Here is a 22428-nt window from a genome sequence, read left to right as displayed (position 1 = left end):
CTGACGTAAAACGAAATTTGATCGATACCTCAGCGAGTACACCCTACACTTAGCCAAGTTTCAAAGTATAGCAATCGCAATGCACATCACAGCCTATGGGAATAGCATGAGTCACCCTGTCGACTGTGTGTCATAGCAAAAACTGAAATCTCTCGGGGAAAAAATGCCTGTTTTGGAGCACATCAAAGCCATGGCCGAGACTCCGACTCCCGCTGGGAACAGCCCTGCACAGGCAGACGAGGATACCCCGCCCCAGGCAGTCCGGGAACTGACACAGACGGATTATCTGAACCGACGCCTCCTCAAATCGCTTCTGGAAAACATGCAGGCCACCGAAGTTCTGGCGCAGGAAAACGGGAACGGATCCAACGAGGAGGACAACGAATTCGAAGAATAAATCCTTTTATTAGAGTACAGTAAAACTAGTGAGCTAAAACGGATCAACAATCGTCAAATTCGGGGGCCACCTATATACGACGGCGCTTGTTGGTCTGCACCGGCGGCGGCGTGGTGGAAGGGCTGATGGATTCATTGGACATGGAGCCGCGTGTGCGCTTGGCCGGACGCTTGGGCAGCTGCTCCTGGGACTTGGAAACGTGCTTCTTGTCGCCTTCCTTGGCAGAATTCGCCGGTACCGGCGCTTTGGTTGCAAGTGGAGCTGTAAAACAAAAATACTTAAAGGTTAACCTTGATGATAACTAACGTGTTACCTTTGCCATTGGTCTCTGTGGTTGGAGGAGCCGACTGCGCCTCTCCACTCTCTTCGTTGGCATGCAGCTCCACCGTCTTTTTGGTCTGTAGCGTTCCGTAATCCTTCTCCGGGAGACTGAACTCGCGCTCCTCGTTGGGAAAGGGCAGCGACTCCAGATCGTCCAGTTCCTTCAGCTTGTACATGGTCCCCAGGTGGCGCCAGATCAGCTCACTGGGCATTTCACGGTTGAGCGACTTGGACAGACGCTGGACGATGCAGGACATGTAAAAATGCTTGTTGATTCCCACCGGGCGCAGGCCCTCCATTGCGTGGAACAGCTGCAGCTCCTCTTCGGCGGACCACTCGTGGTCGATAGGGGCCGGCAAGGGAGCCGCCGATCCGGCCACAGCCAGACCCTTGTCCTTGGCCATCATTTTTCAGAGAGCATGGAACTAAAAAGTGGGCCGAATTGAATGTTTTTCTGCACAAATATTAGCGATGGCACTGGGGCGCGCTCACGCGGAAAACTATCGCCGCGAGGCACATCGCTAATTTGGGTGTGTATCCACATTTATTCGTCAACTTTGCTCGATTTTGGCCCGTTGCATTCGAGAATAAAAAAAAACATATAAATCGGAGCTGGTAATTAACAAATAGTGTGCCAATATAGTAATGTGTTGTGTGTGCATCCGTCGAAATCTTTACTTTCCCACTATAATCCCAATGCTAACCACACGGCGCAGTACGCAATCGTGTGTGTGTGTGTGTTTTATCCTCCCATATTTCTACATAAATTTTTTTTTGGGTGTTTCCAACAAATTGACTAATGTTTTTTGTACATAGCTCGGGTTTTCCATGTGCTGGCACAAGTAACACCCATTATCACCACGCCCACTTTGGCCAGTAAATAACTTTGCACTTGTTTGCGACTCGGCTTCCAGTTCGCCTGGAAAGTTAATCAGCAATGCGATCGATGAAACTAATGCCTGGGTTTACATGTGCCATAAAATACACATATGCGTAGAGTGACTCACAAGCTATCCTAACTTCCCGCCTAGTACTAAACTAAACTATGTACACCATTCTATCAACTATCTCTGTCTAGAATCGCGGAAATGTATACATATAGCTTTGTGTCGCCTGTTCGATGTTGTGCCCGTATGGAAAAGCCTGTACAAAGAATCAGATATCTAAACTACATATAACCAAACTTGTTATTTCCAGCCAGCCATTAAGATCCATCCAAACCAGTATACCCAGAATCATACGATAAGATAAGCCAAAGACCAAGCCCTTCGGCGAAGCCACACAAGCACTAGCAACCACCAAGCACACCACCCCAAATCCACTATCCTGTAATTGCATTTCCCAGTATCCGTAACACTGAGAACCTTTTCAACCATAGGCCTATCCGAGACAGCCATCATGGACGTAATGTCATCATCCCTGCAGCAGCAGCGCGTTGTGGTGGAGCAGCTGCGTCGCGAGGCGGCTATCGACCGCCAGACGATCTCGGAGTCTTGCGCCAAGATGATGAAGTACATCACGGAGCACGAGCAGGAGGACTACCTGCTCACCGGGTTCACCAGCCAGAAGGTGAATCCCTTCCGCGAGAAGTCGTCGTGCACCGTCCTCTAAGGAGGCGGAGCCGGCGGAAGGTCCGCCGTTGCCGAGGAGTCAGCGATCGCCGGCGGACGTTTAGTTTATTTTTAGTTTAGCAAGATGGATTAGGACGCAAACGTGTGCAGTACTTCTCCAGTACCAGTCAACGTCACCTGGAACAATATATATACGTGTGCAAAAGCCACAAAAACTACGATTGTCATAAGCAATATCATTACAAGAAGTTTGAATTCCAATTCCATTTGCGAGGAATATATATATATTTAAATCGATATATCAATGTGTACCAGCCACGTTAACAAGTAATGTCCGAGACCAGAAACCCAAACTCAATGTCAAATCTGAATCTATATCTAAATCTAAATCGAAGCATTTGTTCCAAAGATATCAGAGTTGTTTCCTTCCCGATGAGTAACGCCGTTTATGTACACGAATATCCCAACTATAACGACAATTAATGCGCTGACTATAGCATCTACTACTCTACCTAAACCGAAACATCTATATATACAAAACTATCAATTTAGTCAGACATACAAATTTATCAATAAACGTTAACTCAGTCGAAACGGAAATACATATTTTTTGCTTTCTTATTTCGAGAAGTATCTGTTGTATTTGTTGAAAATAGAAAAGATACCAAGACCAGAGAAAGAAGGACAAGTTGTAATGAAAATGTATGTATTTTGAAGCTTATTAATTATTAACCACCAGCGGGTGGATTGACACCACTAACAACAAATGTACGCAAATATCTTATTGAATTACTTAAAAGCTTTAACACGAAGCAGAAATGCTACCCACAACAACAAGCTAGTTGAACTTATCGCAATATTTAGTGCGTTTATTATCCAGTTTTTCTTAGTCAAAATATATAACGACCGTTGCAGTAAGCGGCAAGAGCATATAATACCAACGAACTCGAAAATGTAACCAATATTTATCTCTAGCGTAGTTTCTCCATTTTAATTCACTACGGCGTAGCAAGCCAATATCCAATTCAATGAAAGTAAACAGTTTCGCAAGACCAATAATTTATTTCATTCCGTCACAACACCACACAGAAGTCCTTAGAATTTAAAAACTGTCCGTTTCTTCAGTTTAACGAAAATGACGAAAAGAATGTGTGATTTTTCCCCCTCAAAGGCAAGCATGCCGCTCCCATTTTTTCACATAAACGTGTTGAGCGCAATTAATTAAAATGTTATTGGCATGAGAGAACAGTAACAACACAAGCAAGATATTTTTGTACAACTAACATGGCATAGGGCACATTTGTTCGGTATTGGAATGATAAGCTATGATTATCCTGTAGAGAAAGAACGCGGATGATATCACACACAATGTGTCATTTTTAAATTAGATTCTCGTCCCACTGAGACGGACTGTCCAAGACGCAAGCATAGTGTTGATGGGAATAATGAAGTTATAGTTTAGTTGATCGGTTCTTCCAAAATTGCATTTAACTAGAAGTTTTGAATTGGCGGTGATTTTAGTTCCTGACGTAGCAAAATTCAGACAGCGTTTACTTAGTACTAAGAATCACACATTTTTGTAGAGGGCATTTTCTTTTGGAACCTTTGTAAAAGGTTTTGAGCTCCAGTTTGCTGTCGTGAGCAAACAGCATAATGTAGTCCAAAGCCGCCAATCCGAAAGGTGTTTTTGGGGGCCCCACTTATCGAAACTGCAGTCGGTTCGGGAGTCCAAGTTCGTGCTTAAACATTCCACATAAAACAGTTTTCAATTCAACGGACACTTCGCATAAAGACTTTTAGTTATCACCCGAAATTTGCCCGAGGACTGCCGGACCATCCAATGGAGCACGGATGGCTCGGCTCCGCCCTCAGATGTCATTTTGTATAACTTATTCATAGAGGGTAGACATGGAAACGAAAGGCATCAGAAGCACACGTACTTACAATCATGGTCATCGAACATACTTTAACATCTTTTATTCACTTTAAATGAAAAGCGACAACGAGATCGTATTTTATTCGAAAATTAATACAAATCTTTTGCGATGCAAACGGGGACGAGTCCTCACAAATATTATTGAATTGTATCTGCGAATAAGCATTTGAAATATTGTACTCAACAAAATGAATAATCATTTGCTTAAATTTCAAAAATAAAAAGCGATAACTTTCTTAGATTCGTTATCTAGCGGTGGCACCGGGTTAGGTGCGAAAAACCATGTTGTTTTATTTCAAATTACCCCGAAGGATGACGCGTTAGTTCAGTTTTCGTAAGTTAAGTTTATTAATACAAGAAACTGTGTGCATGGCTGTGTATGTGGGTGAGTGTAAGAGTGGTTAATGAAATTTATAATTTCCATGGGACTCGTTTATGAAAATACAATGCACTCTTTATGGGAGCGGGAGAAACTAGTTATAGTAAGAAGAACGAATCACAGAGGAGCCGCTTAACTCTCATCATCGCTGCCGGCAGCCTGTCGCGGCTTGGGACCTCCAGCGCGCTTGGCCATGATGATCTGGTCCACCTTCAAGATGGTTGCGGCCGCACCTACGGCATACTTAAGACCCCAGAACTTGGCCTGGTACAGATCAAAGAGCTTTGCATTTGTTGTGTCGATGGTGCTGGCCTTTTCAGCCTCAATGTCAAAGCCGATTGTCTTTCCGGCCTCGGAGTTGTGGGCCAAATACAACTGGTTGACGATATCCGTGCCATTGATGCCGGAGTTCTCGGCCAGCGCCTTGGGGAAAACTTCCAGCGCGTTGGCGAACTTGCGCACGGCGTACTGGTCTAGTCCCGGCAGAGTATCAGCATAGGCGGACAGCTGGGTGGCCAACTCGATCTCGGTGGCACCAGCTCCGGGTAGATAGCGGCCATCCCGGGTCAGGCACTTGAAGTTGTTAACAGCGTCATCCAGGGCACGCTCAATATCATCCATAAAGTTGTCGGTAGCTCCACGGATAACCACGGTCGCAATGCGCGAGTCCTTGCCCTCGTTCCTACGATGGTTCAAGAAGAAATTATAATGGATTTTTTCCTGACTAATTTCATTGAAAACCCCACCTGAAGGCCACAATTGTGGTGTCTCCTAATTCCTCGATGCAAACTTTGTCGCAATAGCCCAACTCCTCCTGACTAGGCGTGGTGATGCGCGGCAGGACAGTGGCGTTCACGGAGCGGCTCAAGCGACGCAGATCAAACTTGGAGTTAAGACGCACGGCCATTAGGCCGTATTTGTTGAGGAAGTGCAGGGCCATGTCGCCGACCTTGCCGCCGGCCACAACCACCTTTACACCTGTTTCGGCGATCGCCTTGATCTGGCTCTCCAACAGGCTCTCTTCGCCAGAGGAAAAACTCAACAGCTCGTCGGCCGACTTGATCAGCACTGTTCCCTTGGTTTCAGTTTGAATGATATCGACGGGGCAGGAGAAAATCACGATCTTGGCCTTCTCTGCGTAGGTCACATCGCCTTCTACAAAGCGCTTGAAGACCATGCCGCGAACCACCTCAGACTTGGTCAGTCCGCTACCCAAGATCTTGCAGATGCGAATGTTGTCCACGTTGAAGGTGCCCTCATCCGGCAATATGGAGACACAGGCCTTGCTCACCAGATCGTTAAGAAAGTCCTCTTGGCCGTATTGCTTCGACATGATCGATGTGCGAAGTACCTCCTTCACCTTCTCCACATTGCGATAGTCCTCGATCTTATGGCTTACCAAAGTGGGCAGGATCTCCAAGGCCTTCTCCAAGGCCTTCTCATAGCCGTCGGAGATCTCGGCAGTGGTGATACCCAGACGCAGCAACTCCTCAGCGGACTCCAACAGGGCTCCGGCCAGGACAACCACGAAGTTGGTACCGTCGCCTACCTCAGCATCCTGCATCTGGCTGGCCATGACGATGAGCTTGGCGGCCGGATGCTCAACATCCAGCTCCCGCATGATGGTGCCGGCATCGCTGGTCACGAACTGCTTCTCGATGTGGTTGATTATCATCTTGTTCATGCCATTTGGTCCATAGGCCGAGCGCATGGTCTGTGCAAACTCCTTGCAGGCGCTGATGTTGCGGAACACCGCCTCCTCCAACCCACTGTACATCTGAGGACACAAGTAAAACCATTAAATTAGTCATTTTTTACTTATATGTGAAGCTCCGTTCCATGAGGATGACTAATCACGCGCCTCCCCGAGACGGCATGTTTTCTTTTTAGTCGAATCTCAATGAAACCGATGCCCGGCGGACTCCTCGCCAAGTTATTTCTCCTTGTTGCACTCACCCGGGCGCCATCCTTGAGCATCTGCGACACACCGGGAGCCTTAGGAACGGATAAAGCCATTTTTGTACACAGATTTCAATTTCACACGGAGACAGTCGGTAAATTCCAGCTAGAGTTATAACCTCAAAGTGGCCGCGAACATTCTGGATGGGATAGGGATGGCATTTGCTTATCGATTATTGTATACGGTGATTGGCTCTGTTTTATTTTGAATTAATTTTGAAATTGCCTATTTTTAATATGTTGACGATTTCTGTGATTTTCGATGAATAGCAAACAATTAATTATTCAATTTTTAGCAGTAATTTCTCCAATAACCTAATTCCTTTATATAAAATTTTTAAACGCGTTTTACTTAAAAAATCCAGTAATAAGTAACTTGAGCTTAAAAAAAGAATTCCTACAGTTACAAACATTTTTATTCATTTTTAGATTTGAGGAAATTTAGTAACTTTAGGTTTGAGGAATACCCCAAATCTATCCGAAGTCCTTTTCGATATACATGAAATAAAGCTAACTTTACAATTTAAGATAAAAGCCATTCCCAGAAATAATGTAAATACTTCGCTATTTGTTTTATATTCTTAAAATTTTGAAATTCGTATATCTATTATATATCTTTCAAGGGTATGTGATGCGTCGGTAGAGGACTAATTCAATTGTGAGTCGTGCGTGAATTGTTGCATTCCGGGAGACTAGCGTGAGCCGAGGTAAACACTAGCCTCAGCGCCCATCTCTAATTCAAAACATAAAAAACCATGTCGCTGGGCAAGAAGCACGTGTTGGGATTTTCGCCCAATGGTGGCCAACTATTTGCCTCGGTGGACGATCAGGGAGTCCTACGGATATGGAACACGGAGACGAACACTCTGAATCAGGAATATACGCCCAATTTACAGATATCCGGGTCGTGCACAGCGCTCACGTGGGTTTCGGTGGCCAGTCCCCGGCCCAAGAAGTCTCGGAAGAGCCTCCAGTCACAGGATGCAGCTGGTGACCAGCTTTACATTGCTTTGGGAACGTTCAAAGGCTCAGTGGTTATATATTCCTTAGCGGAGGGAAAGGTTAGTCGGATAAATAGTTTTAAAAACAAATAAACCACTATCAATCCTTACAGATTTCTCGAACGTTTAGTGGCGACAGCCATGATGGAGCAGTGACGTCAATTACATATGACAACGCTGGTCAGATATACACCGTGGGTGCCGATTGTAGGGTTGTCGTTTGGTCCTGGACGGAGGAGCGCTCCATCGCAGAATGGCAGGTGGGACCCGAGAAGCCCCAAAATATAGTCTATCTCCAGAAAAGCGGCACCCTAGCCATTGGCTCCCGACAGCTAAAGGTGTACGATATCAAGACAAAGGAGCTGGTGGAAACATTCACCGGCCACTCGGGCGAAATAAACACCATCAGCAGCGTGGCGAGCACAGATGGCACTGAATTCGTTTTGACCACCGCCAAGATGGAGCGAGTAATCTGCTTCTGGAAGATCGACAAGAAGGGCAAGAACAAAGCCTCCGCCTGCACGCTCCTCATGGAGGATTTGGCTTACTGTCTGACCAGCGAAGTGCGCGACGACGGTCAGCTACGTGTGGCCAGTGTTACCCGCAATGGCATTATACACATTTACCTGCTAAATGTAAACAGGTAAGTCAAGTGGTTAATTTTCGATACAAGTACTAAAGAACTATGTTTTACAGTTTATCCGCAGAGAAGTTCGTAAAACCCAAGGTTTCGCTGCAAATCGTTTCTGATGGCACCGAAACAGTGGAACCCCTTCTAGCAGTGGCGGCCCACTTTGTGATTGACTCAAATCGCTCACACGAAATCCTTTTTGGCTACGGTAGTCGCCAACAACTGCAGTTTGAACGCTTTACTCCCAACTATGGCGAGAAACTAAACGTTATTGTGCGCGCCGATCCTAAAAAGCTCTATGCGAAAAAGAAAGGAAAGGAGCAGCCGGGCTATCAGGCCGCCACCAAGGTCCAAAAGCCTATTGTAAACCAAAAAAATGTGGAGTACAACAGCGCCCTGCCCATCTCGCAGAAGAAAGTGCAAAACGAAGTGCCAATGGAAGCTCGACTGGAACATCTAAAAATACAAGGAACCAAACTAAGTGGTGGCAAGTTGTTGACGCAGAGCAAGACGCAGCTGCTAATGCAGGCATTACACAGCAAGGACCAGGCGTAAGGGAATTTCGAACAATGGCAATATATGTTTACCAATAGGAGTGTGTTTTCAGAATGATACAAGCCGTTCTGAGTACTCAGGATCCAGACACGATACAGTTGACCTTGGATCGGCTACCGCTCGATTACGTAAATCCCCTGGTTAACGAACTTTCCATCCTCTTGCAAGGAAAGCACGCAAGGTGAGTTTTTTCAAAAGAAACCCGGCGAATCTTTTTTCAAATAGGCTCTTTTCCAGTGTCCGTTCCGCCCTACGTTGGCTTCACGTACTGGCCTCAACACACACTAGTGTCTTGATGTCCGAGGACAAAGAGGCTCTGCGCGAAAAACTGGGCGTTTGCCTCGGTGTGGCAGAGCAGCGCATGCACTGTCTATCGGAAGCTTTACAGTAAGTAAAATTGGGGGAATCAAAAAACACAAATTAAGGCGTTTAATAGTGAAATGAAATTCAATAGCCGGATTTCTTGGTATTTTTCGTCTTGATATTATTCTTGGGCTTTTCGATGGTGCCGTGGCGACACTCCGAGATCGCAGCAAAAAAGGTCAGCTTCGTGTGCAGAATGGTGTCGATGTAAAAGCGCTGAAAAGTGAACGAATTAAGGCATCTTTCGCCCAGGCCGTAGTAGAGCGTGTTGTAACCTTCAAAGCGGTAGGTGATCATCACAGGGTAGTGCTTCAGTAGAACCTCGGACAAGGAAATGATGAATCGCACTTTGGCGACGGCCAGAGGATTTGGACAACGAGGTGTTGGTCGAGAAAAATGGGCATCCACAAATAGAATGGTTCCTTTTTTGGGCACCTCATGTCGAATCGGATTGCTGATCACCACGCACTTAGTATCCGGCGACAGTTCCCAGCGACTGACGAAATCCCTAATGTCGGCAATGGCATTGGAGTATTCAAAGTCCCCAATGGTCAGCATCTTGCGTGCCAAGCCACTGGATACAGAGTCCGCCGAGGTGCCAAGACCACCCATGTAATGATTTGTGGTTGACGGATCATCCTCTCCGTTGGCCACAACGATGTCAGTGAACGCTGAAGAGTTCATGCTGATGGAGGACATCTTTTGCCTTTTCGGAAAGTTGTAGATAAAAAGACCGCGCGGGTCTGACTCAATTATTGCCAACGCTTCGCAGATGGTGCCATCGATCAGGTCGATGATGCACTGCATATCAGCGTCTTCGCAAAGCGGCTTGTTGCACTGATTAATGAAGCTTGATACGCTGGGTATATTGGCAATGGGTAGGGCACCGCCTGGTCCCAGCGTTGGAAGGCCACTACCTTGACTCGATGGTTTCTTATAATTAGTGCTTGCGAAGTAGTCCATACAGCCAGCGCCATCATTGTTCAAGAGATCCATTTTCGGAAACTGGCTACGAAAAAATTTAGTTATGTGTGTACTCCTTACACTATTATCGTCATATTTTCAATGCCTTCTTTTCAGAATAACCGGTCGAGTCAACCTAATAATTAACCAGATGAAGCGCAACGCGGACAATCATCTCAACGATAACCAAGCTTTGATCCTGGATGAAGACCCAGGTAAGTTCTCAACTAGTTTTTTCACAAGGCTCGAGGCTCTATTGACTTGCTTCCAGATGAGCCCACCCCCGCTGCTGAAGATACACTGTTGACAGAGAACAACTGGAGCGATCTAGAGGAGGATCAGCCAGGCAGCCCGAAGAGCATATTAGAAGATGAGCTGGTGGCCGACGACGACCTGGCGACCGACGATGGTAACGCCGACGCAGACACAGACTCTGACGTGTCAATGGATTAGACAGCCTCCCCTTAATTTAAGTTTAAATGCAATTCCTTAATTGTAGCGCCGCGAGAAAATAAATACCATTCTTTTCCAAACATTTACATCGAATTCATAAATTTTTATTTATGGTTTTAAACTACATACGTGCAACAACGAATAGTGTGAGCCAATTGTTGGTCTAATTCCGACACGAGATACGCAAGCAAACAAACATGTTCAATTCATAAATAAAGTTGAATAATGTACCAATAACAGGGGGCTTGTAGCTCGAGTATACGTAAGCGGCGGCTACTGAATAACGGCTCAGAAACTACTAACAATTAGAGCATTTGTGTAAACATTTCTTTTTAATTTGCAACAAATAGCCGGACATGATTACTTCCAATTGGCTTTGATGAAGTTAATTAAGCCGTTCGTGGAACTGTCGTGCGTGGAGACCTCGTTGCAGTGATCCAGCTCCGGCTCGATGGCCTTGGCCAGCTGCTTGCCCAGCTCCACACCCCATTGGTCGAACGAGTTGATGTCCCAAATGATGCCCTGAACGAAGATCTTGTGCTCGTACAGCGCTGAAAAGTCAATTGTAGCAATTAATTCGTTTTTGTGAGCTGGAGCAGAGAGACGTACCAATCAACGCGCCCAGGGTGAAAGGTGAGACCTTCTTCACCACAATCGAGTTTGTAGGCCGGTTGCCAACGAACACCTTGTGGGGCAACAAGTTATCCAGCTCGTTGCCGCACAGACCAGCCTTGGAAAGCTCGGCTCTGGCCTCGTCGACAGTCTTTCCGGCCATTAGAGCCTCCGTCTGCGCAAGGAAATTCGACAACAGAATCTTGTGGTGCTTGCCGCCGGCAATGGGATTGTGTGTCTGGGCGGGAGCGATGAAGTCGCAAGGGATAAGCCGGGTGCCCTGGTGGATGAGCTGGTAGAAGGCATGTTGGCCGTTGGTGCCCGGCTCGCCCCACACAATCGGACCAGTGCTGTACTTTACAGCCTTTCCCGCCTTGCTGACGAACTTGCCGTTGCTCTCCATATCGCCCTGTTGGAAGTAGGCGGCAAACCGATGCAAGTACTGATCGTAGGGGAGGAGGGCATGTGTTTCCGCCTTGAAAAAGTTGGAGTACCAAACGCCGAGCAACGCCAGGATAACGGGAGCCTGGGAATCCAATGAAGTGGTTAGCTATAATGATTTTGTTTACCTCCTTCAGTTGAACCTTACATTTTTTTCCAATGGTGTCGTCCTGAAATGGTTGTCCATGAAATGAGCTCCATCCAGTAGCTGCTCAAAGTTCTCAAAGCCAATGGACAGACAGATTGACAGACCGATGGCCGACCACAGGGAGTAGCGTCCGCCCACCCAATCCCAAAAACCGAACATATTGGTGCTGTCAATGCCGAATTCGGTGACCTTTTCCTTATTAGTCGACAAGGCCACAAAGTGCTTTGCCACAGACTCAGGCTAAAACGAAACCAAAATAGTTTATAAATATAGGTCACACAGAAATGTAATGATGTAACTATTTGCTTTGGTGGCGTTATCTATTTTACATTTTAATCAACTTCTATTTCTTATTGGGAAAATTGTATAAGAATTTTAAATTCGATTTTCCTTTGAATAAGTCATACGCTTGATTCTGTCAGATACATATAAATAAATAAAATCCATACTCAATAATAATGAAAGTATTCAATTGAAAATGTATCTTATAGCCATTATATCCATCATACCGCATCGATTGGTCATTATATTGGTTTAGTTATCTTAGCATTAAGCGTTATCAATGAAGGTCAATTAATGTTCGACCTTTCGTCGTACTAACCTCCTTGGAATGCTCCAGGAGCCAGGTCTTGGCGGAAGTTGCGTTCGTAATGGTCTCCTGGGTGGTGAAAGTCTTTGAGGCGACGATAAAAAGGGTGGTCTCGTAGTTGACCTTTTTGAGGACCTCGGCCAGGTGGGTGCCGTCGATGTTCGACACAAAGTGGGAGTGGAGGCCCTTGCCGTATGGCTTTAGCGCCTCAGTGACCATCAGCGGGCCCAGATCGGAGCCACCGATGCCGATGTTGACTACGTCGGTGATCTGTTTGCCGGTGCATCCGCGCCAAACGCCGGAGATAACCATGTTGGTGAACTCCTTCATGTGAGCCAGTTCCGCGCGCACATCGGGCATCACGTCCTTGTCGTCCACTAGAACGGGATCCGTGCCACGGTTGCGCAGGGCTGTGTGCAAGACGGCGCGGTTCTCCGTGATGTTGATGTGCTGGCCGGAGAACATGGCGTCCCGCGCGGCGTCCACGCGACGCACCTTGGCCAGGGCGAGGAGCAGGTCCCAGACCTCGTCATTGATGCGGTTCTTCGAGTAGTCCAGCAGTATCTCGCCATCGTTCTGGGTGTGCAGGCGCAGGCTGATAAAGAAACGAAAATCTTTTGACCTCAAAGCAAGTACGATTCGGAGGTCGTTGCTGTGACCTTACGCAAGGACAAATTGAGTGGCGGCGACACTCAAGAGCCGATGGTGAAAGTGAGAGTGGGCAAAGCGCAACTCGATGAATAAACGATTGACGATGGGGGATACACAAATGAGTGTATGTATGTGTGTGGTGGAACTACATACGTAACTTCCACCCCCGAATTTATGGCGAAATCGCCATAAAAACCCACCTGTATTTTGAAAATCTCTTGGCGTCCTTTACGAACAGGTCCTTGATGTTCAGATCCTTGCCGTTGGAGTCGTAGTACTCCTGCAGCTTCTGGAACGCTGCCTCCTGGTTGAGCGGAGGAAGTGGGCCGGCCATCTTACTTCAGTTATCCCACACAGGAACAGCAAGTGTATACGGAGTAGAAGGGCAAGGGAGGACTAGTTAGCACTCGATGCAAATTTTTAGTGCACGGAGAAGAGAGCACGGGTGAACTGCTTCAGTCACTCGCTTATAAACGACACTTCACTTATAAACGCGAATATGGCTGCTTAGGCGTCGGGTAGTTCCTTTTATCTGGCTCCGGCAAATCTCCAGAGCACCGCACCACAACTTCGCCGTGTTTGCTTTTGATAGGTACTGAGCGGCCGCTGTTATTCCAACGTCCTTTCTGGAATTCGCGAGCACCTTTCAATGTCAAATGAAAAACAAGCGAGTGTTGCCACGTCGGCCGCGCTCTTGTTTTGATGCCTCGATCGGTTGGGAGTGTGTGCGAATTTAGTGTGTGGACCGAGTTGGTTTGAACTGAGAATTCCCTGCTCCTAGATCATCCGCACAGATTGGAAAAAGGATGTAAACTGGAATTTTCGAAACGAAATAACCGCCGCTAACGGCTTATTTATATGTCGATGTGGCAACGCTTTGGGCTCAGGGCTGTCAGGTGTAAACAACTATCATATAGGATTTATATTATTTAATGTAAATAAAAAAAAAATACAAAAAAAATTTGTACTTAAACTTTTTTAAAGATATTATTATGAATATACCTTTATTTCTTATTAAACTAGCATATAGCAAAAGCAAAACTAATTCTTGTTCACGTTATGGGCAAGAAATTCTTAGGCACTTTATTATTATCACACGCTTGGAAATATAAAACTGGGTTTTAAAATGACTTTTGCTCAAGTTATATAAGCGCAATAAACTTAAAAATTAGTACATTTTAAAAAGTAAAACACACATATATAAAATGTGTAGTGGCGACAGAATGCTGGTTAAGAACTTGGACATGTCTATCACTAACGCCAAACACCAAGACCCATTTGGCAACGCTGCGCAACTAGGGTTACCAGGTAGCTGAAACTCTCTAAAAGATGGCGACGCGCACTTAATTTTTGTTTTTTCCCCACATAATAAAGTGTAATAAAACCAAAATAAAAGGAGTGCCAGAGAAACAATCAGAGGCTCTAAAAAGTGAGAAATAGCACACGACCCAAACGATTTGGCCGGGCTCAAAGCGAAGCGCGAGTGCAGTGAAACTCACATAAACATTGACTGTCGCTGGCCCGAAGAGAGCAACAAGTGTGTGAAAATCGAATTCTGCCCGTTTAAAATGTCTGGAGGAGCAGTCAGAGCCCCTGGCGGCAGTTAGAGCGCTCTCGTCGCCCCCAAGAAATCATAGTGTGTTTCAGGAAGCCGAGGAAATCGCTCCAAGAAGCCAGGCAGCAGCGTCTGCACACGTAACCTTGTGTGCGCGTAGCACGGAAGCTGTTTGTCGGAATCGGGTTTGTAGATATGTGGCTGCAAGCCGCCGCTTAGATTCACTTCTCACCGGGAATTTCGCTTGCAGTCCATTTCCAGGACGTCGGGTACGTCAACGCGGAGGATGGACGCCACATCCACAGCAGGATCTGGAGGCGGAACGGGTGATGTTTGCCCATGCTCGACAGTAGCAGCCTCTACGACCTCCGCATCAAACGAGCAGCCGCAGACCAAGCGCCAGAAGATCGAGCAGCAAATAAAGGTGGGCTCTAAGGCGCTGCCACCACAGCCGCCGGACATTCTGGACCTGGACGCCAACAGCAACAGCCACCTGTGCTCCTCGCTCTCCTCGTCCTCTTCGCACTCGCTGTCAACGCCAAGCACCGCCAACAACTCACCCACCACCACACCCTGCAGCTCCCGGGCGGCGTCGTACGCCCAGCTGCTGCACAACATCTTGCCACGAAAAGGGGACTCTGACCCACACAGCCAGCCTGAATCCGCCCATGACGAAGTGGACCGATCGGCTAAATTGCCCAACCTGCTAACCCTCGACACGACCAATAGCAATGGCAGTCATACTAGCTGCAGAAGCAACTGCATCCAAGCAACAGCAGCAACGTCCATCGACGATATGCTGGAGTTCGAGCAGTCCTTGACCCGCCAGTGCCTGTGCGGCGTCTCGGAGCGAACGCTGCGCAAGCCCTTCCAGTCGCATTACTCACAGGATACCAACGGCCAGAAGCGGATAGCCTACCTGCGGGAGTGGCCCACAAACAAGCTGTTGCAGTTCCTGTCCAATTTGCAGCTACTGTTCGACATCTACCTGAAGCAAAATGCAAAGGGCTTTATCTGCACACGGATAATGGATGTTTGCGACGCACTGATTCGCAATGACCACAAGCTTATCGACGAGATTATCGTGCTGGCCGGCTACGAAAACTCTTACGTGCAATTTTTGGCGGGACGTGTGCTAGCCGCATTCCTGGTGATTGCAAAGCAGGAGCTGAATGACGAGTGGCTGCAAAAAATCGTCGATCAGCTTTTTAACTTTGAGCAACTCAACCAGGCGGCCGTGCAAAAGATCCATTTCAGCCTGGACATCATCAAGCGCATAGTGGAGTGGAAAGACATGGAGATCCATCCGCTGGACGACGATTGGATGGTGGCGGCGAATAGTACAAGCGCAGCCTCGTCAGTTTTGCCTCTTTCAGAGGCTTCTGTGAGCTACATGCACTTCCCCGTGCAGGAGCAGCCGCTAGCCACCAATTATTTTGCACTGCAATTTCGCGAGGATACGGAGGGTGAGAGAGAGACGGAGCAGGAAGCACCCGACAACCGCGACCGGCATCGGCGCCATTTTGGCGAGGAGATGAACGTCGCCTATGAACCGCTTCCTGCTCCCCAGTCCACAACCATGCCCAGCGGTTGCCATGTGGTCACACTTACCGACTCGGAAAGCTTCGATACCACGCACCTGAAGTGCATCACCATTCAAAAGCTGGAACACAAGTGGCCCACGTTGGTGAAGAACATGTCGGAGCTGATGGCACCGACGCACCAGGACGCGGCCGAGCACTGTGTGCTCAATTTCTTACAGCTTTGGGAGAACATTATCTCGGTGAAGGCCAATCTGTCCATCGACGAGACTCGGCCCTACTACGCCCAACTAGACAAGTTCGAGCTGCTACTCAGCCAAAGCCTTTCCTGCACCGTGTACAAGCAAATGCTGTGCCTCTTCAACGAGGCGTTGTGTTATGGTTCCACGCTGGCGCTGCAGGACATGCTGCCCGAGGAGACGTGCAAGCTGGCTCATCAGATAGTCTGCCATGTACGGGGCTTCCGCATCCTGGAGTCGCTGCCGCGGCGACAGCCTGACAACATGGTCAGCCTGCTCGGCTACAATGGCAGGCCGCTGGTTTATGCCAATGGAACAATTACCCTGGCACATGCCGCGCAATCAGGGGTTGGCGAAGAAGACGGTGCGCCACTGGACCTAATCGAAATGGACAAAACACTGTTGCAGAAGATGGTCCTGTTGGTACTTAAGTCGATAGCGGTGACGGTGAAGGAGATTCGCAGCGATTCATCCGACTCATCCATTGATTCCACCGACTACGATGCCTTCCAGGACATGATGCTCATCGAGCGCTCGATCCGCGATGTACTGAGCAAGCTGGAGACGTTCATCAAGCAGACGCTGGAATTCCACCCGGAGTGCCACTTCAGCAAGATCCTGATCCACCTGTTTGACGACCAGGACGACCACCTGATTGAGGCCATGGTCTGCACGCTGGACGTCACGTCAGGGATTTCGTTCCGCAACAACGCTTTTCCCGAGCTGGTGGCCATGCTAAATCCGGTGTACACATTCCTGGAATTCCTCAAGATGACGTCGAACAGCTCGGACCTGCTGCTGGACCTGCTGGTGAGCAACGAGACTTGCTTTCTGCTATACCTGCTGCGCCTGCTAAAGTACATTCGCATGAACTGGACGATGTTCGTGCACAGTTGTCACACCTTCGGCATGGGAAGCGCCATGCTGGATGAGGCGATGGGGGTTCTTATCCGGCTGCGCCTGCAGATATCCCGCCTCGTGTCGCGCCAGCTCTACCCCTACGACATTTCACCGGTGCTGCGTCTGCTGGAGAGCTGCGAGAGCCTCTACGAGGGCAACGAACTGAGCTGAATGCAGCTAAGGTCCGAACTTCAAACAACATGCAATTAAAATACGTAATTTATTTTAATATTTAATGGAATAGGAGAAACTAGCGCAAAATTCGATGAGGATGGATGACTTGTAGAATACGTGTATTAGCTGTAGGTACCACTCCGACCATATCTCCGCACCCCGATCCAGTAGCGCGTTAACCGTAGTTAAGATCTTGCACCCTTTCATCCGTTTCGCCTAGCAGGTCTTTTAACCGAGATACATAGCTGTATGTAATTGTCATTGTAATGAGCATCACAAGTTCGTAGTTATTTCGTAGATAATGGTAATATCATAGGTACTGAATTCCAAACTAAACACTACGCTAGCCTAAGATTTTCTTAATCTTGCCCTAAGTAGAATAATGTACAATAGGATGGCAAAATGGCAAACGTGGCTCGCTCTCCGCCTTCGGCGGAAGTGGGCGTAAATTCGGTGTCTTCGAAGAGAATATTCTTTGTACGTTTTTTAAAACACTTGAATAATATAACATAATTAACTGATTAAAAGAAACGCATTAAGAAGGACTACAATGTGTGATATTTGAAAATATGCGTTCAAATACTGTAGTCCCTTAGCAGTTCCGATGGCCTTTGCCCTGATTTTATCTCGATTTCAATGGCGATTTATCATGCGGACGCGCCGCTTTGGATCGGCAGTTCCACTTGGCATACTTGGCGCGCCACTGACTTCTGGTGGACCAGTGAGGCTTATCACCGATCCTCGTCTGGCCATTTCGGGTGGATATGGACTCGATACGGGAACCGTCTGATAGTTAATGCTGATCGGAACCGAGCAGCGACGGTTTAGATGGGGCTCTAGAGAAGAAAATAGTTGGTCTTATGAGACGTGTCACATTGTTACGCAAGTTTACCATAACGGGTTTCTCCTCCAAGCCTAAGCGGATGCTGGTGACTTGGCCGGCTGGCCAAAGGAGACACGACCCTGAAGTGATACTCCTGCACCCTCGGAGCGGACTTTGTAAAGCTTCCCTCTTCGTTCAGCGTGTACTTGTAGCGATCCACCGACACGGAACGCTCTTCGATGATAATATGCTTGCGCGGGAAGATCGGGGACTCCTCCACTTTATCATGCATTGAGGAAATGGAGAGCGGTCAGTTTGGGGTAAGAGATCGCAGAGGATTGCGGAAAAGCCCATTCAAACGGAAATAAAACGCAATCTAACATGGCTACGTAAATTGATCACAGGAAAGCACATAGTAATTGATTTATTTTACGATTACGCACATCTAGCACAGTAATATAAATATACATTCGAGTATGTACAACCTTACATTCAGTACAGTTTCACAGAGAGGTGAAGAGGAGGTAAACAGTGTAGGTCGTTACAAAACACAGATATCAAACGCATAATTGAACCCGAAAAGTGCGATAGTAGTTGGATGTATAGATGTAGAGATAAAAGGACAGACTAGAGGTACACAATATACAACACAGTTTCCGAAAAAGTCAGAAAACTAGCGCCCATTCAAGGGTGGACAGTGCTTTACAGTACAGAAAATTAGTTAATTCAGTACATAGTAGTAGATACATTTAGATTTATAGGATAACAATTCACTTGATCCCTCGTTAATTCGGTGTAAAAAGCACCTGGCCCAGCGAGCTAAAATTTTGGCAAAGATTTTGGTAAAATACCTTTTGATGACCGCCGATCTTGCTTGTGGATCTGGGCATAGGATTGCAGGGAGCAGCGACGCATTCGTTTGTCCCCTTTGTTCTGCTGCCGAAGAAGGATTATTATTATTCACGCGGCAATACGGAGTGGAATGCAAGTTGACCTTACCGACTTGTAGTGCTGGTTGATGTCGGAGGCGGCCTTCAGCAACAGATAGATGAAAACCAGGGCAAAAAGATAGATAATGGGCTCCGCTGTGTTACTCTTTTTGCTGGCTTCCTTCTTCTTGTGGCCCTCGGGGGATTTCGTTAAACGAATTTGCTTACTGACCCCATTCCCAGGGCCATTTTTGGTTCTCCTAGTGGACTTGCCTTGGGATCTTCTGGAAACTGGCTGAGAAGCTGTATTCATATCGGATTCCTTTCTGAAAACGTCCAACTTCTGGCAAGATGCATCTGGAGCGGCGACATAGAACTCAGCCATGGCTTCCGGACGGACATCGCCGGCTTGGGAATGGTGCAGGTCGTAGGCAGCCACGCCCGACTTAAAGTAGTACCTGTAGTTGTGCTGCATCCCGGCTACCATGAGATACACAGTACAGAGCACCACGAGGATACCCAGCGGTACCACATGATGGTTATTTGTATTCTTCTCACTGCCCACGGCACTTGCCAGTCGCTTTTTGGGAGAAGGCAAACCCTTAATCTCTTTGGACAGAGCAACTTTATCGTCGGTGAGCGGTTTCATAGCCGAGTGCTTACTGTTCACCAAGCAATCACCGTGTGTATCTGTTGACTGCGTGTCCTGGCTGCCTCTTGTGGTGGAAAATCGATAGGGATTACCTTTACAGCTGCACATATTGAGCGTAAGAGGGTTTTTAGTGTAATTTAAAGGTCAATCGACCGAGGGGGATGCGCTGGCTAGTGTGTTATTCTCTATGTGTTTATTTGAATTAATTGCTCTACTTTTACAACAGTCAAAAGTGTTCCGATGCGACGCTCTCCGTCACCCGAAAACACTACATGTGTATGCCTACCTGACCCATGACATTCAAGTGGCGACGTACGTTAAGTTTGAAATCTCGAATTGCAGTTTCTTTTTTAAATTATATGATTTAAACACTTAACTAAATAAAAAGTTATGTACAAAAGGTTAAAATGCTTCAGCATTCAAAGTATCCATTGGACATTTCAGTAAGTTGGTCGAGTATATCTAGAATAAATGGAATTAAAAGGTAAAACGTATCAATAAGGTATATAATATTTTTTGGTACCTGTGATTTGGAGATCCATGGACTGATTACTCATAGAGGTGTATAGCTTTCTGCTTTCAGCTATATTTTGGCGCTTGAACATAACAGTCCGTAAACTTTCTCCTGAAAATAGCATTTAAAACTTTGGTAGCCTTACTACATTAATTTAACCATCAGCCGGCTTACTTCTCAGAACATTTCCATTAGGCTTTGCCACTTCCGATTTAATGTCTAAGGAATTTGTGGTTAGCTTATTATCCTTTGTTGTATTTCCTCTATTCCTACGCTCTGTGTCGTAGAGAATACTACCGCCTCGGGCTGTTTTAAGCCCAGAGTAATGGGTTTCGTCTTTATTTACCTCCTTGATATCGTTGGCCTCATCCACTAAAAGGGGAGCCAGGGGAATACGAAGTTCATCCTCGTGTTTACCAACTCCTAGGGAGCCGTGCAGTTTCCGCAAAATCGTACGCAAGATCTTGAACCGCTTGAGGATTCTCTGCGGCTCCACCTGGGATGCACACATCAAAATTGCCTTACACTCGCGCAGTACCCGGATAAACTGCTGGTAGTACTCTTCTCCCAATCGGCCCTGCGTCTCGGTTAGCACCTTTCGGTTGATTTCCAGCTGAAAGTGCTCGACTAACAGGAAGGAAATTTGGACCAAGTCCTCCAATCGCTGCTTATTGTAAAGTTTTCCCGTTGCACTTATCCCTGAGGTCAGTATCTCCAAGTAACATCCAAGGAAGGCGCGGCTATCGATGATCTCCTGAAGCGTTGCTTTGAACTTGGTAACCTCCTCGTTGAAATGTTGTTCTAGGATGTCCGAGTGCAAGTCAGAACCATGGGCCTGCAGAGAAGGTATCAGGGTAGTGTCAAGTGACTCAAAGGAGGCCAGACAGCTGCGCATCATTGTTTTCACTGGAAAGGGATTAGTACTAGCTTTAGTTTCGCTTCTTTTTATAATTAATAAATTATACTTTTCAAGTTCGGCGCAAAGGAAATGGCAAAAATGCCTATCTGAGTGGCGCGATCTATGTTCACATCAAAGTCCGCTATGAGTTCATCAGCCAAATCATCATTATCTGCGCTGTTCCTCAGCAGGACTCTAATTTTGTCCACGGAAAACTTTTCGAAGTCCAGGAAGCATGTAAATACCAAACGCAGAAGCGCATCGTTGAGAAAGTCCTCCAGTTGGTAAATTGCCTGTTCCATGGTCATGGCCCTCAGCTTAAGGGTGGACATGTAGTGGGCACTGAAAGACTCCTTGCACTCCTCCTGAAAGGCATTGCACTCTCGGATAACCTAGAGAACAAGTGCATAAATAAAGGGATATTGCAGAAGGAGTACACCCACCTTTTGGCACAAGGCACTGAGAGCCCTTTTGTCCTGTGACAAAGCCACATTGGCGAATCCCAGGGATTGACCCAAGATGAAATCAGTATTGGCACGCAAGTTTTGGCTGAGTGAAAGCACTTCCTTGGAAGTTTTGGGACAGTTAAAGGTATCGGTGTTTTCCTCACTGTGCGAAGTGAACAGAGCCAAACCATCCAGTGCGGCATCCACCAGCTTGGGAAAAGAGCGTTCCGGAACAATTCCTTCGCCACACGCTTCCTCGCTGTACAGATTCATGAGGCGCCTTAGGCACCATCGAATGCGATCCACAAAGTACTGCTGACTAACCTGCGTATAGAGGGTAAGACATTACTGTGCAGTGCGTAGATCATGTCCAAATCACTCACCGAAACTGTAGTGCCGCATTCTAGTTTCATCGTGTGTTCCAACTGGCGAATGCAGATCATAATCTGGCTTAAACAAAGGCATACCAGATCCAAGGACTTCGACTGCCCCGAGGAGCAGAAGGAGCTGTGGGCCAAGGTGGCGAATTCCAATAGCACCGCACACAGGTTCTAAAACTCAGAGCAACAAGTGAGTAGTGTCCTACGGAAAGTTTCCTTTACCACTCACATTTAGCCAGTTTGCATCTGCTGCATTGTTGTTGCTAACTATCAGCAGGCAGGACTCCAACTTTTTCCTCAATACTTCCATTTTTACTTGCTTATATGTGTTCAAATATTCTGTAAGCAAAAGAAAACAACTTTTTTAAAAAATGGCTTGAGTTCTCAGTGAATGGCAAGATGTCATG

At 46.9% G+C, this 22428-nt stretch overlaps 9 protein-coding genes across 14 annotated transcripts; 4 read left to right on the top strand and 5 right to left on the bottom strand.

The window, feature by feature from the left end:
* Positions 1-87: 87 nt before the first annotated feature.
* On the top strand, positions 88-440 carry LOC122611504. The gene has a single exon (XM_043784638.1). The coding sequence runs from the start codon at positions 164-166 to the stop codon at positions 395-397; it is 234 nt and encodes a 77-aa protein (XP_043640573.1). The 5' UTR covers positions 88-163; the 3' UTR covers positions 398-440.
* On the bottom strand, positions 386-1206 carry LOC122611503 (MRG/MORF4L-binding protein). Its single transcript, XM_043784637.1, has 2 exons — positions 711-1206; positions 386-658 (listed from the first exon to the last, which is right to left on the bottom strand). The coding sequence occupies exons 1-2, from the start codon at positions 1123-1125 to the stop codon at positions 468-470; spliced, it is 606 nt and encodes a 201-aa protein (XP_043640572.1). The 5' UTR covers positions 1126-1206; the 3' UTR covers positions 386-467.
* A 6-nt stretch (positions 1207-1212) lies between these two features.
* On the top strand, positions 1213-2889 carry LOC122611505 (guanine nucleotide-binding protein subunit gamma-1). 2 transcript variants are annotated; one of them, XM_043784639.1, is made up of 2 exons: positions 1213-1333; positions 1916-2889. In XM_043784639.1, the coding sequence occupies exon 2, from the start codon at positions 2117-2119 to the stop codon at positions 2327-2329; it is 213 nt and encodes a 70-aa protein (XP_043640574.1). In that variant the 5' UTR covers positions 1213-1333; positions 1916-2116; the 3' UTR covers positions 2330-2889. The 2 variants fall into 2 exon arrangements, with proteins under 2 accessions (XP_043640574.1, XP_043640576.1); XM_043784641.1 differs by having other exon boundaries at positions 1216-1333; positions 2097-2889.
* Positions 2890-4549: 1660 nt separating this feature from the next.
* On the bottom strand, positions 4550-6719 carry LOC122611501 (T-complex protein 1 subunit theta). The gene is made up of 3 exons (XM_043784634.1): positions 6561-6719; positions 5351-6381; positions 4550-5286 (listed from the first exon to the last, which is right to left on the bottom strand). Exons 1-3 carry the CDS (start codon positions 6618-6620, stop codon positions 4737-4739), a joined length of 1641 nt encoding a protein of 546 aa, XP_043640569.1. The 5' UTR covers positions 6621-6719; the 3' UTR covers positions 4550-4736.
* A 560-nt stretch (positions 6720-7279) lies between these two features.
* Positions 7280-10615, top strand: LOC122611682 (WD repeat-containing protein 43). Of its 2 annotated transcripts, XM_043784940.1 has the most exons (7): positions 7280-7624; positions 7678-8207; positions 8261-8746; positions 8803-8931; positions 8988-9137; positions 10194-10291; positions 10348-10615. In XM_043784940.1, the coding sequence occupies exons 1-7, from the start codon at positions 7319-7321 to the stop codon at positions 10527-10529; spliced, it is 1881 nt and encodes a 626-aa protein (XP_043640875.1). In that variant the 5' UTR covers positions 7280-7318; the 3' UTR covers positions 10530-10615. The 2 variants fall into 2 exon arrangements, with proteins under 2 accessions (XP_043640875.1, XP_043640876.1); XM_043784941.1 differs by lacking the exons at positions 10194-10291; positions 10348-10615 and adding an exon at positions 9205-9368.
* A 2-nt stretch (positions 10616-10617) lies between these two features.
* Positions 10618-13757, bottom strand: LOC122611683 (glucose-6-phosphate isomerase). 2 transcript variants are annotated; one of them, XM_043784943.1, is made up of 6 exons: positions 13456-13757; positions 13171-13308; positions 12332-12914; positions 11731-11970; positions 11139-11667; positions 10618-11080 (listed from the first exon to the last, which is right to left on the bottom strand). In XM_043784943.1, the coding sequence occupies exons 2-6, from the start codon at positions 13302-13304 to the stop codon at positions 10890-10892; spliced, it is 1677 nt and encodes a 558-aa protein (XP_043640878.1). In that variant the 5' UTR covers positions 13305-13308; positions 13456-13757; the 3' UTR covers positions 10618-10889. The 2 variants fall into 2 exon arrangements, with proteins under 2 accessions (XP_043640878.1, XP_043640877.1); XM_043784942.1 differs by having other exon boundaries at positions 13171-13756.
* Positions 13758-14272: 515 nt separating this feature from the next.
* On the top strand, positions 14273-17906 carry LOC122615755 (protein lines). The gene is made up of 2 exons (XM_043790887.1): positions 14273-14710; positions 14776-17906. Exon 2 carries the CDS (start codon positions 14812-14814, stop codon positions 17374-17376), a length of 2565 nt encoding a protein of 854 aa, XP_043646822.1. The 5' UTR covers positions 14273-14710; positions 14776-14811; the 3' UTR covers positions 17377-17906.
* An 81-nt stretch (positions 17907-17987) lies between these two features.
* On the bottom strand, positions 17988-19891 carry LOC122616020. 2 transcript variants are annotated; one of them, XM_043791298.1, is made up of 4 exons: positions 19202-19891; positions 19054-19138; positions 18272-18481; positions 17988-18215 (listed from the first exon to the last, which is right to left on the bottom strand). In XM_043791298.1, the coding sequence occupies exons 1-4, from the start codon at positions 19889-19891 to the stop codon at positions 18013-18015; spliced, it is 1188 nt and encodes a 395-aa protein (XP_043647233.1). In that variant the 3' UTR covers positions 17988-18012. The 2 variants fall into 2 exon arrangements, with proteins under 2 accessions (XP_043647233.1, XP_043647322.1); XM_043791387.1 differs by having other exon boundaries at positions 19054-19135.
* On the bottom strand, positions 19692-22419 carry LOC122615829 (serendipity locus protein alpha). Of its 2 annotated transcripts, XR_006325881.1 has the most exons (8): positions 22251-22419; positions 22025-22192; positions 21639-21965; positions 21263-21587; positions 20644-21203; positions 20472-20516; positions 20307-20408; positions 20208-20245 (listed from the first exon to the last, which is right to left on the bottom strand). XR_006325881.1 is itself a non-coding variant. In XM_043791012.1 (7 exons), the coding sequence occupies exons 1-7, from the start codon at positions 22329-22331 to the stop codon at positions 20196-20198; spliced, it is 1785 nt and encodes a 594-aa protein (XP_043646947.1). In that variant the 5' UTR covers positions 22332-22419; the 3' UTR covers positions 19692-20195. The 2 variants fall into 2 exon arrangements, 1 of the variants encoding a protein (XP_043646947.1); XM_043791012.1 differs by having other exon boundaries at positions 19692-20245; positions 20472-21203.
* Between the last annotated feature and the right edge of the window lie 9 nt (positions 22420-22428).

This window comes from Drosophila teissieri, chromosome 2L, assembly GCF_016746235.2.
Source record: "Drosophila teissieri strain GT53w chromosome 2L, Prin_Dtei_1.1, whole genome shotgun sequence".
NCBI classification, from domain to species: Eukaryota; Metazoa; Arthropoda; class Insecta; order Diptera; family Drosophilidae; genus Drosophila; species Drosophila teissieri.
Note: the sequence above shows the minus strand (reverse complement) of the source record. Positions and strands in the feature narration are given on the sequence as shown.

Bases quoted from the DNA above. Each gene is read 5' to 3' on its own strand.
- LOC122615829 (XM_043791012.1), bottom strand. From the start codon at position 22,331: ATGGAAGTATTGAGGAAAAAGTTGGAGTCCTGCCTGCTGATAGTTAGC. The intron at 22,193-22,250 runs GTGAGTGGTAAA...TCTGAGTTTTAG, and splicing joins CAGATGCAAACTGGCTAAAT to AACCTGTGTGCGGTGCTATT. The intron at 20,246-20,306 runs GTACCAAAAAAT...CATTTATTCTAG, and splicing joins CATGGATCTCCAAATCACAG to ATATACTCGACCAACTTACT.
- LOC122611501 (XM_043784634.1), bottom strand. From the start codon at position 6,620: ATGGCTTTATCCGTTCCTAAGGCTCCCGGTGTGTCGCAGATGCTCAAG. The intron at 6,382-6,560 runs GTGAGTGCAACA...TTGTGTCCTCAG, and splicing joins TGCTCAAGGATGGCGCCCGG to ATGTACAGTGGGTTGGAGGA. The intron at 5,287-5,350 runs GTGGGGTTTTCA...GAACCATCGTAG, and splicing joins ACCACAATTGTGGCCTTCAG to GAACGAGGGCAAGGACTCGC.
- LOC122611503 (XM_043784637.1), bottom strand. From the start codon at position 1,125: ATGATGGCCAAGGACAAGGGTCTGGCTGTGGCCGGATCGGCGGCTCCC. The intron at 659-710 runs GTAACACGTTAG...TTTGTTTTACAG, and splicing joins CACAGAGACCAATGGCAAAG to CTCCACTTGCAACCAAAGCG.
- LOC122611682 (XM_043784940.1), top strand. From the start codon at position 7,319: ATGTCGCTGGGCAAGAAGCACGTGTTGGGATTTTCGCCCAATGGTGGC. The intron at 7,625-7,677 runs GTTAGTCGGATA...CAATCCTTACAG, and splicing joins ATTCCTTAGCGGAGGGAAAG to ATTTCTCGAACGTTTAGTGG. The intron at 8,208-8,260 runs GTAAGTCAAGTG...TATGTTTTACAG, and splicing joins TACCTGCTAAATGTAAACAG to TTTATCCGCAGAGAAGTTCG.
- LOC122611505 (XM_043784639.1), top strand. From the start codon at position 2,117: ATGGACGTAATGTCATCATCCCTGCAGCAGCAGCGCGTTGTGGTGGAG.
- LOC122615755 (XM_043790887.1), top strand. From the start codon at position 14,812: ATGGACGCCACATCCACAGCAGGATCTGGAGGCGGAACGGGTGATGTT.
- LOC122616020 (XM_043791298.1), bottom strand. From the start codon at position 19,891: ATGTGCAGCTGTAAAGGTAATCCCTATCGATTTTCCACCACAAGAGGC. The intron at 19,139-19,201 runs GTAAGGTCAACT...CTTCTTCGGCAG, and splicing joins TCAACCAGCACTACAAGTCG to CAGAACAAAGGGGACAAACG. The intron at 18,482-19,053 runs GTATTTTACCAA...TGCATGATAAAG, and splicing joins AGATCGGCGGTCATCAAAAG to TGGAGGAGTCCCCGATCTTC.
- LOC122611504 (XM_043784638.1), top strand. From the start codon at position 164: ATGCCTGTTTTGGAGCACATCAAAGCCATGGCCGAGACTCCGACTCCC.
- LOC122611683 (XM_043784943.1), bottom strand. From the start codon at position 13,304: ATGGCCGGCCCACTTCCTCCGCTCAACCAGGAGGCAGCGTTCCAGAAG. The intron at 12,915-13,170 runs GTGGGTTTTTAT...TTTCTTTATCAG, and splicing joins AAGAGATTTTCAAAATACAG to CCTGCGCCTGCACACCCAGA. The intron at 11,081-11,138 runs GTACGTCTCTCT...TTGACTTTTCAG, and splicing joins CACCCTGGGCGCGTTGATTG to CGCTGTACGAGCACAAGATC.